General features: G+C 43.2%; 3 protein-coding genes across 3 annotated transcripts in view; 1 reads left to right on the top strand and 2 right to left on the bottom strand.

Annotated features, from left to right (window-relative positions):
* Positions 1-16,321, bottom strand: part of UGT1A6 (UDP glucuronosyltransferase 1 family, polypeptide A6) — a 123,001-nt gene that overhangs the window by 13,087 nt on the left and 93,593 nt on the right. The gene's annotated exons all lie outside the window — the stretch shown is intronic.
* LOC132344951 (UDP-glucuronosyltransferase 1A3-like) overlaps positions 1-16,321 on the bottom strand; it is a 77,666-nt gene that overhangs the window by 7,490 nt on the left and 53,855 nt on the right. The window lies entirely within an intron of this gene.
* DNAJB3 (DnaJ heat shock protein family (Hsp40) member B3) lies at positions 3,739-4,835 on the top strand. Its single transcript, NM_001075916.3, is given in 2 exon segments — positions 3,739-4,153; positions 4,155-4,835. Coding segments are annotated over 2 exon segments (735 nt in total). The 5' UTR covers positions 3,739-3,857; the 3' UTR covers positions 4,594-4,835.

The following is a 16,321-nucleotide window of genomic DNA, read 5'->3' as shown; positions in this document are numbered from 1 at the left end:
TTCTGCACTCTTAAGCTCCCTCCCCACCCTCCCCTGCCCAGGAGTTCACCGAGATCAAGATTCTAGGTGAGAAGAAAAAAGGTGGCAAGGGTTTGGCTCATAGGTGTGTGCTTATCTGTCATTCTGAAATTCATAGTCCAATTTAAACAATAGGGCAGTCATTCTTCTAAAGTCTCAATGTCACAAGCGTTCATCTGTAGATTACATAGAGCAAAGGGGCTGTAAAAACACATAGTCACCACGTTAATGATTTTATGACTTTACTGCATCAGGCAGAGCCTCAGAACTTTTTGAGGCCGCTGTGCACTTGAATGGTTTAAGAGTGTGACTCTGTCCAAGACCAGAAATTGTTCTTTACCAAAATGAATAGCAGGCAGTCCACACCCACTCTCAAAAATTATGACCAAGAACCATGACTAAGCAATCCAATAAAACTTCTTCCCTGCAGCCTGTGGAGACCTGACACTCAGAATCCACTGTGAATTCCCCCACTCATCAAAGATTTATGGCGAGTGTTGGCCCTCCCAGCATGATGCGAAGAGCCAGGGCCCGAAATCCAAGTTAGACACGGTCTGTGCCTGTCAAGAGGGCTCTGGCAGACAAACAACAAGGCAATTACAGGGCAGGCTGAGATGTGCTGGGATCGGGGAGCATGGGTAGCCAAGGAAACCGAGCAGGGCAGTGATGTAGTCTTGCTCTGGCGTCTACTGAAGAGTGGGGTGTCTGCAAGAGCATTCCTAGACTCCCTGGAAGGTGATTTCTTTTAAAGCTGAAGCCATGCTGAAGTGAAGAAACTCACCCTCCCAACTACTCTTAGCTCTTTTGATGGAATCAAACTGGAGCTGCTTGTTACTAAACTGAAAAGGGCTACATAAACAAGTCCACTCCCTCTGGATAATCTGTGGGGCCCTCCAGGGGAAACAAAGTCACCTTCCTTGACTTTCCATAGCATTTTGCTTTATTCTGCCTTGTCACTGTTGCCATTTACTCAGTCAGTCGTGTCCAATTCTTTTGCGACCCCGTGGACTGTAGCCTGCCAGGCTCCTCTGTCCATGAGATTTCCCAGGCAAGAAAACCAGAGTGGGTTGACATTTCTTTCTCTGGGAGAGCTTCCCAACCCAAGGATCGAACCCACGTCTCCTGCATTGACAGGTGGACTTTTTTTTTTTTAACCATCGAGCCTCCAGGGAAGCCCCCATTCTGCCTTGTATCCTTCAGCAATTTGCCTGAGTTCCCTACTAGACTCCCTCTCTGCCTCTATCTCTACCTATCCACGGCTTTGCAGACAGTAAGACTCAGTAAATGTTTCTGTTTGGATGTGATGCCCCTTCTCCCTTTGCTCTAGGCCCTCTATTCAACCCAGCAAGTGCCAAATCTGGATCATTCTACCACTGGTTCTCAGACCCAGCTGCCATGGTTTTGTTTCTAGGCCTCAACCTCCAAGGCTCTTAGTCCCTACCTCTCTCTTTTCATTCCCTGCATCGGCCATCCATCGCACAGTCCCAGCCGCCACCATCCCTAAAACCTTGGTCAGCACATTCCTAGGGTCCAGAATAAATGCAGACTCCACAGCTTTGCCTTCAAAACTCCCTGGAATGGACTCCATTTCATTCCATTTCTCTAGCCTTTCTGCTTAACTGCTCTCTCTGCCCCTTTCCTTCCTGCCATTCTGAATCACTTAACCTACCCCAAACACACCTTGTACTTTTCCATATTGCTTTGTTCACAGTGGACTCTATTACCAATCTCTACTTTCTACTATTGTTTATTGCATGCTTCCCAAGTGCCAGGTTGGCTTGAGTTTCTCAAGGTGATATGGAATCAGCAGTTTGTTCTGGTGAAAAGGTGAACCCTTTTGGATCTATTACCTTTTATGATGAAATATTGAGTTCATTGGTTAATCATTTCCTCTTAGAACTAAGTGAACTTTATTGGTGTTGCCTCACCATTTATCAAGGAAATTAATATAGTGTCATAGAAAGAAAAAGGAGGGAGTGGAAAAGTCAAATATCAAAAAGAAAAGCATGGTGATACAGCAGTTTTAGCAGAAATAATCACGAAATCCCAAGTTTACATGCAGCACTTAAACATGGCCAGCAGTTTTCATCATTTTGATATACTGGGTCAGGAGTTAACAGACTATGAGCCAGAGCACCCTGGGGATCCCCAAAAAATCTTCAGAGAATTTTTCAAAGTTAAAATTGTTTCTAAGATAATGATATTTGACTTTTGAATACACTGGAGTTTCCCAGTGGCTACATGACACGTGATATAGCAATACACTGAATGCAGAAGCAGGTATAAAAGTCGAGCTCTTCTGTTAATCCAGAGAGATGTTAAAAAAAAATAGAAAATAATGGCACTGTTTGTTAATGTTTTGAAAAAGTTATTTTCCATAAATATATGATTTATATTAGCATGTAATGGGTTTATCGTTATTAAATTGACCTTGTTTTAATTTTTGCTGGAGCAAGTACTGATAGATATAACTCACATAAACAAAAGCAAAAGGGTCCTGAGGAAAAAAAGTTGGAGAAATGCTGTTCTAGACAAATGCTAAGAGTGTTTGTTTCTCAGACAAGGATCAGACTAAACTTACTCTGATTACTCTACTCTACCCCCAACTTAGATATATCAATAACCTCAGAAATGCAGATGACACCACCCTCATCTCAGGAAGCGAAGAGGACCAAAGAGCCTCTTGATGAAGGTGAGTGAAAGAGGAGAGTGAAAAAGGTAACTTAAAACTCAACAGTCAAAAAACAAAGATCAAGGCAGAGATCCCATCACCTCAAGGCAAATAGATGGGGAAACAATGGAAACAGTGAGAGACTTTATTTTCTTGGGCTCCAAAATCTCTGCAGATGGTGACTACAACCATGAAATGAAAAGATGCTTGCTCCTTGGAAGAAAAGTTATGATCAGAGACAGCATATTAAAAAGCAGAGACGTTACTTTGCCAACAAAAGTCCATCTAGTCAAAGCTATGATTTTTCCAGTAGTCATGTATGGATGTGAAAGCTGGACTATAAAGAAAACTGAGCACCGAAGAATTGATGCTTTTGAACTGTGGTGTTGGAGAAGACTCTTGAGAGTCCCTTGGAATGCAAGAAGATCCAAGCAGTCCATCCTAAAGGAAATCAGTCCTTAATATTCATTGGAAGGACTGATGCTGAACAGAAGCTCCAATACTTTGGCCACCTGATGCAAACTTATTGGGAAAGACCCTGATGCTGGGAAAGACAGCAGGCAGAAGGAGAGGATAGAGGATGAGATGGTTGGATGGCAATGGACATGAGTTTGAGCAAACTCTGGGAGATGGTGAAGGACAGGAAAGCCTGGCTGCAGTCCACGGAGTCGCAATGAGTTGGACACGACTGAGCGACTGAACAACAGGACAACACCCCTCACCTCCAGCCAAGCGGAAGCCTGATGTCAAGCCTACTTTAAGAAAATGACTTTCTTTCTTGATCCAAGACCTTGATTTCCTGACCAGAGATGGAACCAGTGCTCCCTGCATTGAGAGAACAGGGTCATAACCACAGGACCATCAGAGAGATACCTGTGAGAACTATCTGCTAATGTAGTCAGAGCCACATCTCCCCGTTTGGTGATAACCGCTCATTGGAGGTCGGGTGGGCCGAACAAATGAGTGGGCGGGGCCTCTGCGGCTGCGTGAAACCGGTCACAGAGCACCGCGTGAGCAATGCGTTCTGGGCTCGCCCAATGAGACGCGGCATCATCACAAGGGGCGCCCACTCTGGGCAGCCTGGCCTGGTGGGCACTCGGGTCCGCGCCCCGGGGGCTGCCAGCCAGCACCTGTCCTTGGCCCGCGGGGCCGTTCCCGGCCTTCCAATATGGTAGACTACTACGAGGTGCTGGGCGTGCCCCGCCAGGCCTCGTCGGAAGCCATCAAGAAAGCGTACCGCAAACTGGCGCTCAAGTGGCACCCGGACAAAAACCCCGAGAACAAGGAGGAGGCGGAGAGGCGATTCAAACAAGTGGCCCAGGCCTACGAGGTGTTGTCCGACGCCAAGAAAAGAGACGTGTACGACCGCTACGGCGAGGCGGGAGTGGAGGGCGGCGGCGGTGGCCGCGCCGGCGGCGGCAGGCCATTCGAGGACCCCTTCGAGTGCATCTTCACCTTCCGGGACCCCGGCCGACGTCTTCAGAGAGTTTTTCGGCAGCCGGGACCCATTTTCGTTTGACTTCTTTGGAGACCCGCTGGAGAACTTTGTGGGGGGTCGGAGGAGATCCCGGGGAAGCCGAAGCAGGGGGTCCGCGTCGCTCTTCTCCGCCTTCAGTGAATTTCCACCATTTGGAAGTGGTTTTTCTCCTTTTGATACAGGGTTTACCTCATTTGGTTCCATTGGGAATGGGGGCCTCTCTTCCGTCTCCATGTCCCGTGGTAGTGGGGGGACGGGCAACTTTAAATCCATGTCGACTTCCACCGAAATCATGAACGGCAAAATGATCACCACCAAGAGAATCGTGGAGAATGGCCAAGAAAGGATAGAAGTGGAAGAAGATGGGGAGCTGAAGTCCCTGATAATAAATGGCAAAGAGCAGTTGTTAAGCACTGACACCAAGTGATCCTGGTCCACGTTGAACTTAGAGCACAACTTGAGGAATAGCAGGGCGTTCTTTGTTTGTTTTTTTAAGATTGCAAGCGAGCTCTACTTGCAAAACAACTGTACTCAAGAATTTATGAACAGTTCATGCCAACGCCTATTTGTTGCTGCTGTTGGGCCACAGAATAGGACCTCTGTTTTTCTTTAAAACTGTTGTAAATATCTGTATGCACTTTGCTATTTATTAAACATAACCCCAGGGCAGACGCTGCTTATTTCGTGTTACTGAGACAGAATGTTCACCAGGGCACCTTCAACCTGGCTTTTCTACTTTATTTGCAATGTGAACCTAGTGGTTTGCTCTGATGTTAATGTTGCCAAGATAAATCAGTTTACTTCCATTTTTTAGCACAAAGTAGTAAGAGATATGAATATATTAATAATACTTTTGGTTTAAAGACGGCATTTAGTTCCACATATTGCTGGTGACCCACTGAGAGTTAACTGTTTAAATAAAACATTAAGCCTAGGCTTTTTAAAAACAGTTAAACCTGGTTTCCCTGGTGGCTCAGAGGTAAAGCGTCTGCCTGCAGTCCAGGAGACCCAGGTTTGATCCCTGGGTCGGGAAGATCCCCTGGAGAAGGAAATGGCAACCCACTCCAGTACTCTTGCCTGGAAAATCCCATGGACCGAGAAGCCTGGTGGGCTACAGTCCATGGGGTCCCAAAGAGTCGGACATGACTGACTGACATCACTTAAGCCTGGTAAAGGTAATGTATTTAGTTTCTCATGCTTGCGCTAACAATTTACAATTTACCACAAATTCAGTGACTTGGAACAATGTGTATTTATTCTCTTAAAGATCTGGAGGTCAGAAATCTGAAGTTGGTTTTGTAGGAATGAAGTCACTACTAACAGGGAACACAGGTGGGCGGGCTGTAGTCCAAATAGTTGCAGAGTCTAATATAGCTGAGTGACTACACACACACGCACATACACATTGTCTCTCTCCGCACCCCCCCCCCAACTCATTCTCCCTTCAATGCTATGCTAAGTCACTTCAGTCGTGTCCGACTCTGTGCGACCCCATAGACGGCAGCCCACCAGGCTCCCCCGTCCCTGGGATTCTCCAGGCAAGAACACTGGAGTGGGCTGCCATTTCCTTCTCCAATTTCCTTCTCCCTTCAAAGGCTAGGGCGAAACACTTAAGTGAATTCCTCACAGTTACACAATTGATTATGAGCAGCCTCAGGACAGTATTCAGATCGCTTGGCTTAAGCAATAATGAAAAAAAAGAACAGTGGTGGTAATGACCAAAAACAATGAAAATCTCACTGCTAGCTTTTGATTGGTTCTGCAACTATGACGGCTGGAAATGTACAAAGCATTTCCGTAAGGCTAAACACAATTTTCCCATTGCCACATGCACAGTGTATCTCATCTCAGGTTGACAAAAGCCAGAAATTTTGGAAAGCTTTGAATAGTGGAAAATTTGGAATATTGATTGAGTGGTGCAACATACACAGATCTGAGAGGTAGCTTTCTGTTGGCACATTTTCTGCTCTCAAAATCTTTTTGGGCATAGTTGCTTGAGGATATTCCATTACAAAGTGTGCGACCCCCATCCGTTGCTGCTGCTGCTAAGTCACTTCAGTGGTGTCCGACTCTGTGTGACCCCATAGACGGCAGCCCACCAGGCTCCCCGGTCCCTGAGATTCTCCAGGCAAGAACACTGGAGTGGGTTGCCATTTCCTTCTCCAATGCATGAAAGTGAAAAGTGAAAGGGAAGTCGCTTGGTCGTGCTCGACTCTTAGAGACCCCATGGACTGCAGCCCACCAGGCTCCTCCGTCCATGGGATTTTCCAGGCAAGAGTACTGGAGTGGGGTGCCGTTGCCCCCACCCGTTGGTCATCACCAAAGAAAGGTTTGCATAAGGCATGAGAGTGAAAAGATATCTGAACTGGACAGGCTAAAAATGCAGCTTGTTCTCTCATCTGAAATTATAATCACTCTATTTGTGAGTCTACCACCTAGGGTACGGGTCTTGATTATACTGTATCTTCATCTCTCCTACACATCTCATTGTGGTTCCTTCTTTATATCTTTAATTATAGACTTGTCTTTTCTGCTAGTTTTCAGGCCTTTCACATCAGTATTCTATAAATGGTAATACTGGTGTTCCCTGGTATCAGCTGGTAAAAAATCTGCCTGCAGTGCAGTAGACCCTGGTTCCATTCCTGGGTCAGTAGCTCAGCTGGTAAAAAAAATCCACCTGCAATACAGGAGACCCCAGTTCAATTCCTGGGCCAGGAAGATCCCCTGGAGAAGGGATAGGTTATCCACTCCAGTATTCTTGGGCTTCCCTGATGGCTCAGATGGTAAAGAATCCACTTGCAATGCAGGAGACCTGGGTTTGACCCCTGGCTTGGGAAGATCCCGTGGAGGAGGGCATGGCAACCCACTCCAGTATTCTTGCCTGGAGAATCTGCATGGACAGAGGAGACTGGTGGGCTACAGTCCATGGAATCACAAAGAATTGGACACGACTGAATAACTACAGCACGGGAGGGTGTGAATTTGAGTTCTTCCTTCAACATATTGGCCACTGCCCTCAATATAAAATTAATGAGATGTTTCACATTAAGTCTTCAAATCATGCTATGTATTTTACACTTACACCTATGTCAGTTTGGACTATCCTCATTTTAAGTGCCCAGTAGTCATATGTAGTTAGTGGCTACTTCATCAGATAACATATGATCAATGTTTGTAAATGTTCCATTAATCCATCTAAAAATGCATATTTTTGATTTTCTAATTAAAAAGCTCAACACACCTAATTCTGAAAGTGATGTCTTAAAATATTTCCCCATTTAACTGAATTTTGCTCAATTTACATTTGTAATATTTAATAGTTTTTACTTTAAACATATAGCTGCTGAATTGGCACACATAGGTTTGACTGTTTCCTCATAAAGTTTGCCTTTTAAAAATGTTTAATCATGATAAAATACCCCAACATAAGATTTAGCATCTTAACCATTTTTTAAGTGTACAGTTTGGTAGTGTTCATTACAGTCATATTGTTGTGCAACCAGTCTCCAGACTGTTCATCTTGAAAAGCTGAAACTGTATACCCCTTAACATCTCCACAGTTTCCCCCACTTCATAGTCCCTAGCAACCTCCATTTTACTTTCTGTCTCTATGAATTTGACTACTCTAGGTTCCTCATATTAGTGGAGTCATACAGTATGTGTCTTTATGATACTGACTTATTTCACTCAGCATCATGTCCTCTAGGTTCATTCATGTGGTCATATATGTTGTCAGAATTTCCTTCATTTTTAAGGCTAAATAATATTCTATTGTATAGATGGACCACATTTTGCTTATCTGTTCACCTGCCAATGGACATGGGTTTCTCTCACCTTCTGGCTGTTGTGAATAATGCTGCTATGATGGGTATACAACTATCTCTTCGAGATGCTCCTTTCAATTATTTTGGGTATATACCCAGAAGTGGAGTTGCTGGATCATCTGGTAATTCTATTTTTAATTTTTTGAGGAGTTGACATACTGTTTTCCACAATGACTGTACCATTTTACACTCCCACCAACAACACTATGAGGGTTCCAGTGAAGGAACCCTGTGGTGAGGGATCTGAGCCCTATATCAGGTATCCCAGACCAGGGTTCTGCATCAGGAAGAAGAACTTCCAGAATATCTGGCTTTGAAGGTCAGTGGGGCTCACTTTTGGGAGAACCAGAGGGCTGTAGGAAATCGAGACTTTATTTTTCAAGGATACACACAAAATTTCATACACTCTGGGGCCCAGAGCAAAAGCAGGAAGCCACTAGTCTTGGAGAACCTTCCAGAGAGGCAGGAGGCAGCAGAGATCATCCTGGGGATGTGGACACTGACAGCAGCTCTTTGGAGAGCTCCATTCTCTCATGATGACACTGCGATGGCAAGGGCCATTTTGGGATCAACCCTCTAGCTTATTAGTACCAGGACCCAGCCCCACTCTCCTTGCTTATAGGCAGCAGTACTATGATGCTTCAGGTCAAGCAGCTAGCCAAGTGGGGACAGAGGCCCACTTGCTAACAGGCCAGCTGCCTAAGACCCCCTGAGTTCTCAGCCACCCAGCACCTGGACCCATTCACCAGAGGGCCCAGGACCTGGACTCCTACCAGTGCACCAGCACTAGCCCAAGGACGCCTAGGGCCCAGGCCCCATCCTCCAGTGGGACAACACCAAATCCAGGACCCCCAGGCCCTGCAGCCAGAGACCCTGGGTCACAACTCCACCCACCAATGAGCCAGCACTAACCCTTGGATTACCTGGACCCTGACCCTATCCTCCAGCAAGCTGACACCAGATCATGGACCCCTAGGCCATTCAATCAGAGATTCCAGGACCCAGCTCCACCTACAAGTGGGCCAGCATTAGCCCCAAGACTCAACTCACCCACAAGCAGGCTGGTACAAGCCTCAGGACTCCCTGGGCCCTGGCTCCATGTACCAGCAGGCCAAAACAAGTTTTGTGACACTCCAGACTGAAAGGTTGTTGTTGAATCACGTGAATACACCGGGATTCTTGGCCCCCGGAGGAGAATTCAATCCGGGGCCAGAGACGAGGCTTGATCGCTCAGAGCTTTTGTGTAGTAAAGTTTTATTAAAGTATAAAGGAGATAGAGAAAGCTTCTGACATAGGCATCAGAAGGGGGTAGAAAAAGTACCCGCTTGCTAGTGTTAATAATGAGGTTATATAATCCAAAGAATGTCTGGAGGTTGTAAAGACCTCCTCCGACCTACTCCCATAATTTACATTTTAAGATAACACTGTCCTCAGGCAAGATACATCCTTGTAAAGACCAGGTATACTCCCATAATTAACATTTTAAAATAACAGAAGGTTGAATCCAAAGACTGTCCTTAGGCAGCATACATTATTGGTATATAATCCTAAGGAATGTGGAGAAAGAAAAAAAGTTTGTCCTTTTTTCCTCCTTGAGAATTCCAGACCCCTCTCTCTTTGGGGACCCCTAGACTCCCTATCAACCTGCCTAGGAACTGACTCTCTCAAGACCCCACAGCCAACCCATCAGATTATAAGCTGACTTTGCAGCAGAAATTCTGCAGGCTGGAAGGAAATGGCATGATATATTTAAAGTGATGAAAAACAACCAGAAGTGCCCTACTTGACACAGCTTTCATTCCGATTCAAAGGAGAGGTCAAAAGTTTTACAGACAAGCAAAACTCACAGTCTAGCACCATGAAACCAGGTTTACAAGAATTTTTAAAGAGTGTTCTCTAAGTGGAAAAGTAAAGACCACAATTAGAAATATGAAAATTACAAAAGAAAAAATTTCTTTGGTAAAGATAAATATACAATAAAGGTAGTACATCAACCACATATAAGGCTAGCAGGAAGGTTAAAAGACAAAAGTGGTAAAATCATCCACAGTGAGTAGCTAAGGGATACACAAAACAAAAAGGTGTGAAATATGTCAAAAATAGTAAATGTGGAGAGAGTTTGAAAACAGAGTTGTTAAAATGCTTTTGAACTTCAAATATTAACAATTTAAAATAATCACATATATATAGAGACTGCTACCAAGAAACCACATGGTAACCACCAACCAAACATCTATAACACAAAAAAAAATCCAAATTAGAAAGGAAGAAGTAAAACTGTCACTGTTTTCAGATGACACGACACTACACATAGAAAACCCTAAAGACGCCACTAAAAAAACTATTAGAACTCATTAATGAATTTGGTAAAGTTGCAGGATATACAATTATTAACAGAAATCTGTTGCATTTCTATATACTGACAATGAACTATCATAAGAGAAATTAAGGAAACAATCTATTTCCAGTAACATCAAAATAATAAAACACCTAGGAATAAATATAGGAAGATAAAAGACCTATACTGAGAAATTTATAAGGCACTGATAAAAGTAATTGAAGACAACACAAACAGATGGAAAGATGTACCATATTCATGGATTGGAATAGTTAATATTGTTAAAACGACTGTACTACTTAAGGCAATCTACAGATTTAATAAAATACTTAATACAAATGGCATTTTTCAAAGAACTGTTACATGTACATGGTGATTAAGCAAATAACAAAAGATGATGAGATAAAACATTTTAAAAACACAGGTGGGTAAGAATGTAAAGAAAAGGGAACTGTAGTGCACTGCTGGAGGCAGTGTAAATTGGCACACCCACAATGGAAAACCGTACAACTGCCGCATGGTGCAGCAACTCTACTCCCGAGTATTTACACAAAGAAGACAAAAACAGGAATTAGAAAATACATACGCACCCCGAGGTTCATCGCAGCACTATTTACAATAACCAAAAATATTGGCTATTGAATATTCAGTTCAGTTCAGTGACTCAGTCGTGTCCGACTCTTTGCAACCCTATGAATTGCAGCACGCCAGGCCTCCCTGTCCATCACCAACTCCCAGAGTTCACTCAGACTCATGTCCATCGAGTCAGTGATGCCATCCAGCCATCTCATCCTCTGTCGTCCCCTTCTCCTCCTGCCTCCAATCCCTCCCAGCATCAGGGTGTTTTCCAATGAGTCAACTCTTAGCATGAGGTGGCCAAAGTATTGGAGTTTCAGCTTTAGCATCAGTCCTTCCAATGAACACCCATTACTGAGCCATAAAAAAGGATGAAATCTTCCCATTGCGACAACATGGATGGACCTCATGGGTATTACACTTAGTGAAGTAAGACATATAAAGATAAATATGTATGATTTCACTTACATGTGGAAAATAAAAGGCAATGAAAATGAACAACCATAACAAAACAGAAACAGACTCACAGATACAGAGAACAAACAGGCTATTGACAGGGGATCAGAGCAGGGAAAGGAGAGTAAAGGGTGAGGGGGATTAAGATCCAAGCTTCCAGTTGCAAAATAAGTGTCATAGGTATGAAATAAGAGTGTGAGATACAGTCAATAGTTACATAATACATTTCTGTGATGGATATCATAGCTGGATTTATGGTGATTATTTTGAAGTGTGTAGAAGGACTGAATCACCATGTTGTGTAATAGGAACAAGCATAGTGCTGCAGACCCATCATACTTTGAAAACTAAGAAGCAAACTCATAGAAATAGAAATCAGCTTTGTGGCTACCAGAGGCAGGGAATGGGAGGAGGGGGAGCAATAAAGAATCTGCCTGCAATGCAGGAGATAGAGATTCAATCTCTGGGTTTGGAAGACCAGCCCCTGGTGGAGGGCAAGGCAACCCACTCCAGTACTCTTGCCAGGAAAATCCCATGGACAGAGGGGCCTGGTAGGCTACAGTCCATAGGGTTGCAGAGAATCGGACATGACTAAAGCGGCTGAGCACACAAGCAGTCTATGTACTAATTTCCGGTCATCAGTTCAGTTGCTCAGCCATGTCCAACTCTTTGCGACCCCATGGAGTGCAGCACGCCAGGCTTCCCTGTCCATCACCAGCTCCCAGAGCATGCCCAAACTCATGTCCATAATTTCCAGTTATAAGAGAAATAAATACCAGGACTGTAGTTAACAACATTAATTCCTTTAATTTTGTACTTATATGAGATGATGCGTGATCACTAAACTTGTGGTAAAAGTCTCATGATCTAGAAAGTCAGATCACTCTGCTATCCACCTTAAGTTTAACCAAGGTTGCCTGTCAATTATGTCTCAATAAAACTGGAAGAAACCATGGCAAACAAGCATCTGAACACAATTTTATATTGAGCATATGTTTAAAGGATAATATTTTAATATATTTGATTCAATAAAATATATTATGAAAATTAACTGCAATCCTCTTTTTACTTTTTTTTAATATACATACTAAAAAGCCTTCAATTACATATATGACTTACATTAGATTCCTATTGGACAATTCTGTACTAGACCATAAAGAAAACATATTAAGAAATTTTTAAAAATAGTGACTCACAAGAAACATTCTCTGATTATAATTCAAAATAATTAGAAAAAAATAAGGGAAAAATGACTGCAATAATCTTAATTATATGGGAATTAAGAAACAATCTTCTTTAAAATAAATAGAAGCCACTGACACAAAGAGCAAATCAAAAACATAAATTAAAGTAAAAAAAATGAGAGCAATTTATGCAAGATTCTAAGGGATTGAGAAAAATGTTTTATTTATGAATAAAGAAACTTCAGTTCCTCATTATTAAGAAAACATAAAAGAACTTAATGCTTACCTAAGGAAATTAGAAAAGCAGCTATAAATTAAACCAAAGGAAACAAGGATGATACCATTAACAAAAACAATAAAACAACAAGCTACAATTAATGAAATAGTAAACAAAAAGAGTAAAACGAAAGAGCAAATCCAAAAGCTATTTCTTTGAGAAGACCAATAACGTAACTCAACATATCATAAATTATAAGAAGGAGAGGAACAAAAATATTAAAAATTTAAACTTTAGTCTTTCATATTTTGATGAAAATTTCCATAAACATTTAAAGGAGTCACATCTAAGGGTAAACCAAATCAAATAAATGAGAATGACAAAAATTTCAAAATAAAAATTTAACGGAACAAAAATGATAACTCTTGAGAATTACAGGGTAAATGTTCTTACATGTACCAAATAAATTGGCACAAACATATCTAAATGCTTCCAGATGACATAACTTGTCATGCTGGGCACCTTTTAATAATGATGCTAGATACTATTTGCATGTTCACCGTGACAACATTAAGGTCAGAATGGTTAGGTCTGCCGCCCATGGACATTCAACTACAAAAATGAGGGTGAAGATGTGAGCAAATGCTGTTAACTCTAGAGAATATATTCACACCGAAAAACTAAAAGGAAAACAGCAGCATTTGCTCTTCAAACTCTTCCCTCATTTTCACTATTTACAAATCTAATAGATACATACATATTTTATAATTGAACAAATGCATTGCACGAAAAAAGAAGAAAACAAAGTAGAATAGATCTTTTGTGGTGTGGGCAAAAAAAAAAGAAAACTGAAGTTAGAGTCCTGTGCAATAATGAATGCATTCATATAAAGAGATATAAAAATATGACTACAAAAACTCTAAGAGATCTAAAGTCATGGAAATTAATATAAATCCAGTATATGTCATATAAATGGGCAAAAAAAAAAAAAAAAGAGGGCTAACTAAGTAGATTAAAAAACAAATCCTGCTCCAAGAGTCCTATTTTGATTAAACCCAAATATTCAGGGTTAACATAGGAAGACTCTGAAACCATGAGGAAAGTGGTAGTTTCCATCATGGAAATTTGGGGTGCAGTGACCAGGGCTGGGGTAGGTGTGGTGATGCGGTCAAACCCTTCCTCTTTGAGACTCAGTTCTCAACCTCACTGCCTTCCTCCCGTCCACTGTGTTCATAGACTCAGATCAACCTCCTCTCCAGCCCCCACCACCAGCCTTTGATGACTTCAATGTCCCGTGAAGGAGAACTACCTGACATGGAATCCAACTGTGCACATCCCCACATTTTACTCCAGACCCCAACTCCTGGTCAAAAGACTTCCGGTCAGCACAGCTCCATCCCTGAGGAGCTGGACTCAGCTATTGCTTTCTCTGATCACAGAGACCGCAACTTCTCTCTCTGGTATGGTCTCACTTCCACTTGATTTACTCAGTCCCTCTGAAACTTCTGCTTCCTTTCAGGATCTAGGTCTCCTGTGACCACACCTCAGCGGCTTCCAAGCCAAAACCCATTAAAACGATCAGGTCAACCAATGCAATCTGTCAGTTCTTCCTTTTGAAATGGAGTCAGACCCCATGGTCCTTACTGGCCATGTCTTCTGTCTACCTTTTGTCTGAGGAAAAACCTTTAGTCAAAGAACGAGTATAGTCAGAGAAATGAGAAAATGCAAAAACAAAGGAAAACAGTCCAACAAAACTAAATAGTCAGTAAGCAAAGTCAAGGACCTTTAGATATAGATAAATATCTATATCTAATAGATAGATATAGATATGCTATAGATAATGCTCTGAGCCATATCCCATGAGCTGTCATAGATACTGAAACCCCCATGAGGTGGAAGAAGTTAACCCCATGGCGACCAGACTGTAGCCACGACATAGAAGCTGCCACTATTCTGAGAACTGGCCTCAAGAAAATGGGAGCAAACCGGCCCTGGGACAGATTAACTATACTGAAAACAATCAAAATGATGGTGGTCAGACCACTGATTTTGACATGACTGTCAGAGCTGACTGTGCTGTTTCTACACAGAGGCCCCTTCCCTCTGTCAGTAAAAGTGCTTGCCCCTGATTGTCCAAGGAGGGAATAAGTGTTTGGACAGGACTCGCCTCTCTGCGTCCCCATCCTGGGAACATTCATCCAAGCAAACTTTCACATCCACCAGTCTTGCTTCTTTATTGTCTTTTGAGCCGCAAGCAACCAGACTCCACTTTGCTTACAGTCTATTGAACACCCTCGGGCAAAATCCCCTGGAGGATAAATTCACAGCTCAAGCACCTGCTCCTACTCCGCTGGAGAAAATCGAACAATAGTTAAACCGATGCCTTTACAAAAGGGCAATCACAGTGGAATCACACCACTGCCTGTCGATCCTATCACACACCCTCAGCCCTGCCTCCCACTTCTCTCAGAGATCATTGGAAGCCTTTACTGCCCTCCTGGAGGCACGTTAACAATGCATCTCACCACAGATGGTGAGGAGGGGAATGAGAAGGGGAAATCATCAGAAAGACCAGTACATAACAAAACACCCTGAACTATTATTGTTTTTTAAAAAATAAAATGTGCTCCACTGGGAAAACTGATTGAACAAAAGCAGCAGTACACACCTGAGATAAAGGTTTCCTGTTGGCACAGTTGATGCCCCCAATGAACACCATGTTGGGCATGATCGGCCGCGGGTAGTCCATCACAAAGTCTCCTCTGAACAGCCACACGGATCCAGAGGCAAGAATCTCCACCAGTGACACCTGTCTCTGAAGAAGCTCAGAGGCCATACGTTCATAAGGAGTGAGAGAAACCTGGCAAATGTACTTCAAGCCCAAAGGGTAGAGCATGTTCTTGACCCTTTGGAAGAATGTCATGTGGTCTGAATTCATTGTTAACAACCTAGGAATGTATGAGAAAGGGTTTGGGCATGCTGTGCTCTCAACATCTAAGTCACAGGGAAGGAAACGCAAGAAAAACACAGCAGGAATGGACAGGTACTTAGCCAGCACTGCCCCGCAGGGGTAAACAGGGTCCGTTAAAACCACGTCGAAGGAACTGGCATTCAGGTCTCTGATCAGGTCCTTGTTATACAATAGTGCCTCACAAGACCTTGCAAAGAACAAAGACACATTTTTCAATGTTGCCATAGTTTCCAAAAACCATGTTAGAAAATGTGCTCTTTCAAAAAACTCATCAGGACGGCCCTTCATGATGGAATCAAACTCGTCCCGGGTGTACGGAATGGCGTAGGTTTTCGTGGTGAAAAAGTCGTCTGCCTTGATGTACAGGTTCACCTCCGGAGCAACGACCACTGCCTGGTGACCTCTGGCGTGGAGCTCCCGCACAGCCTCCCGCATGCTGAGCCAGTGGCTGCCCTCCATGGGGACCACCAGCACCTTCCCAGCCTCAGCCCATCGCCCAATGCACAGACAGAGCAGGAGTCCAGCCAGCACCTGCCACCGAAGCTGCAGTCCCAGGGCCATCTCCGCACAAACCAGAAGCTACTGAGTC

This window comes from Bos taurus, chromosome 3 (assembly GCF_002263795.3).
Source record: "Bos taurus isolate L1 Dominette 01449 registration number 42190680 breed Hereford chromosome 3, ARS-UCD2.0, whole genome shotgun sequence".
Classification (NCBI taxonomy): Eukaryota; Metazoa; Chordata; class Mammalia; order Artiodactyla; family Bovidae; genus Bos; species Bos taurus.
Note: the sequence above shows the minus strand (reverse complement) of the source record. Positions and strands in the feature narration are given on the sequence as shown.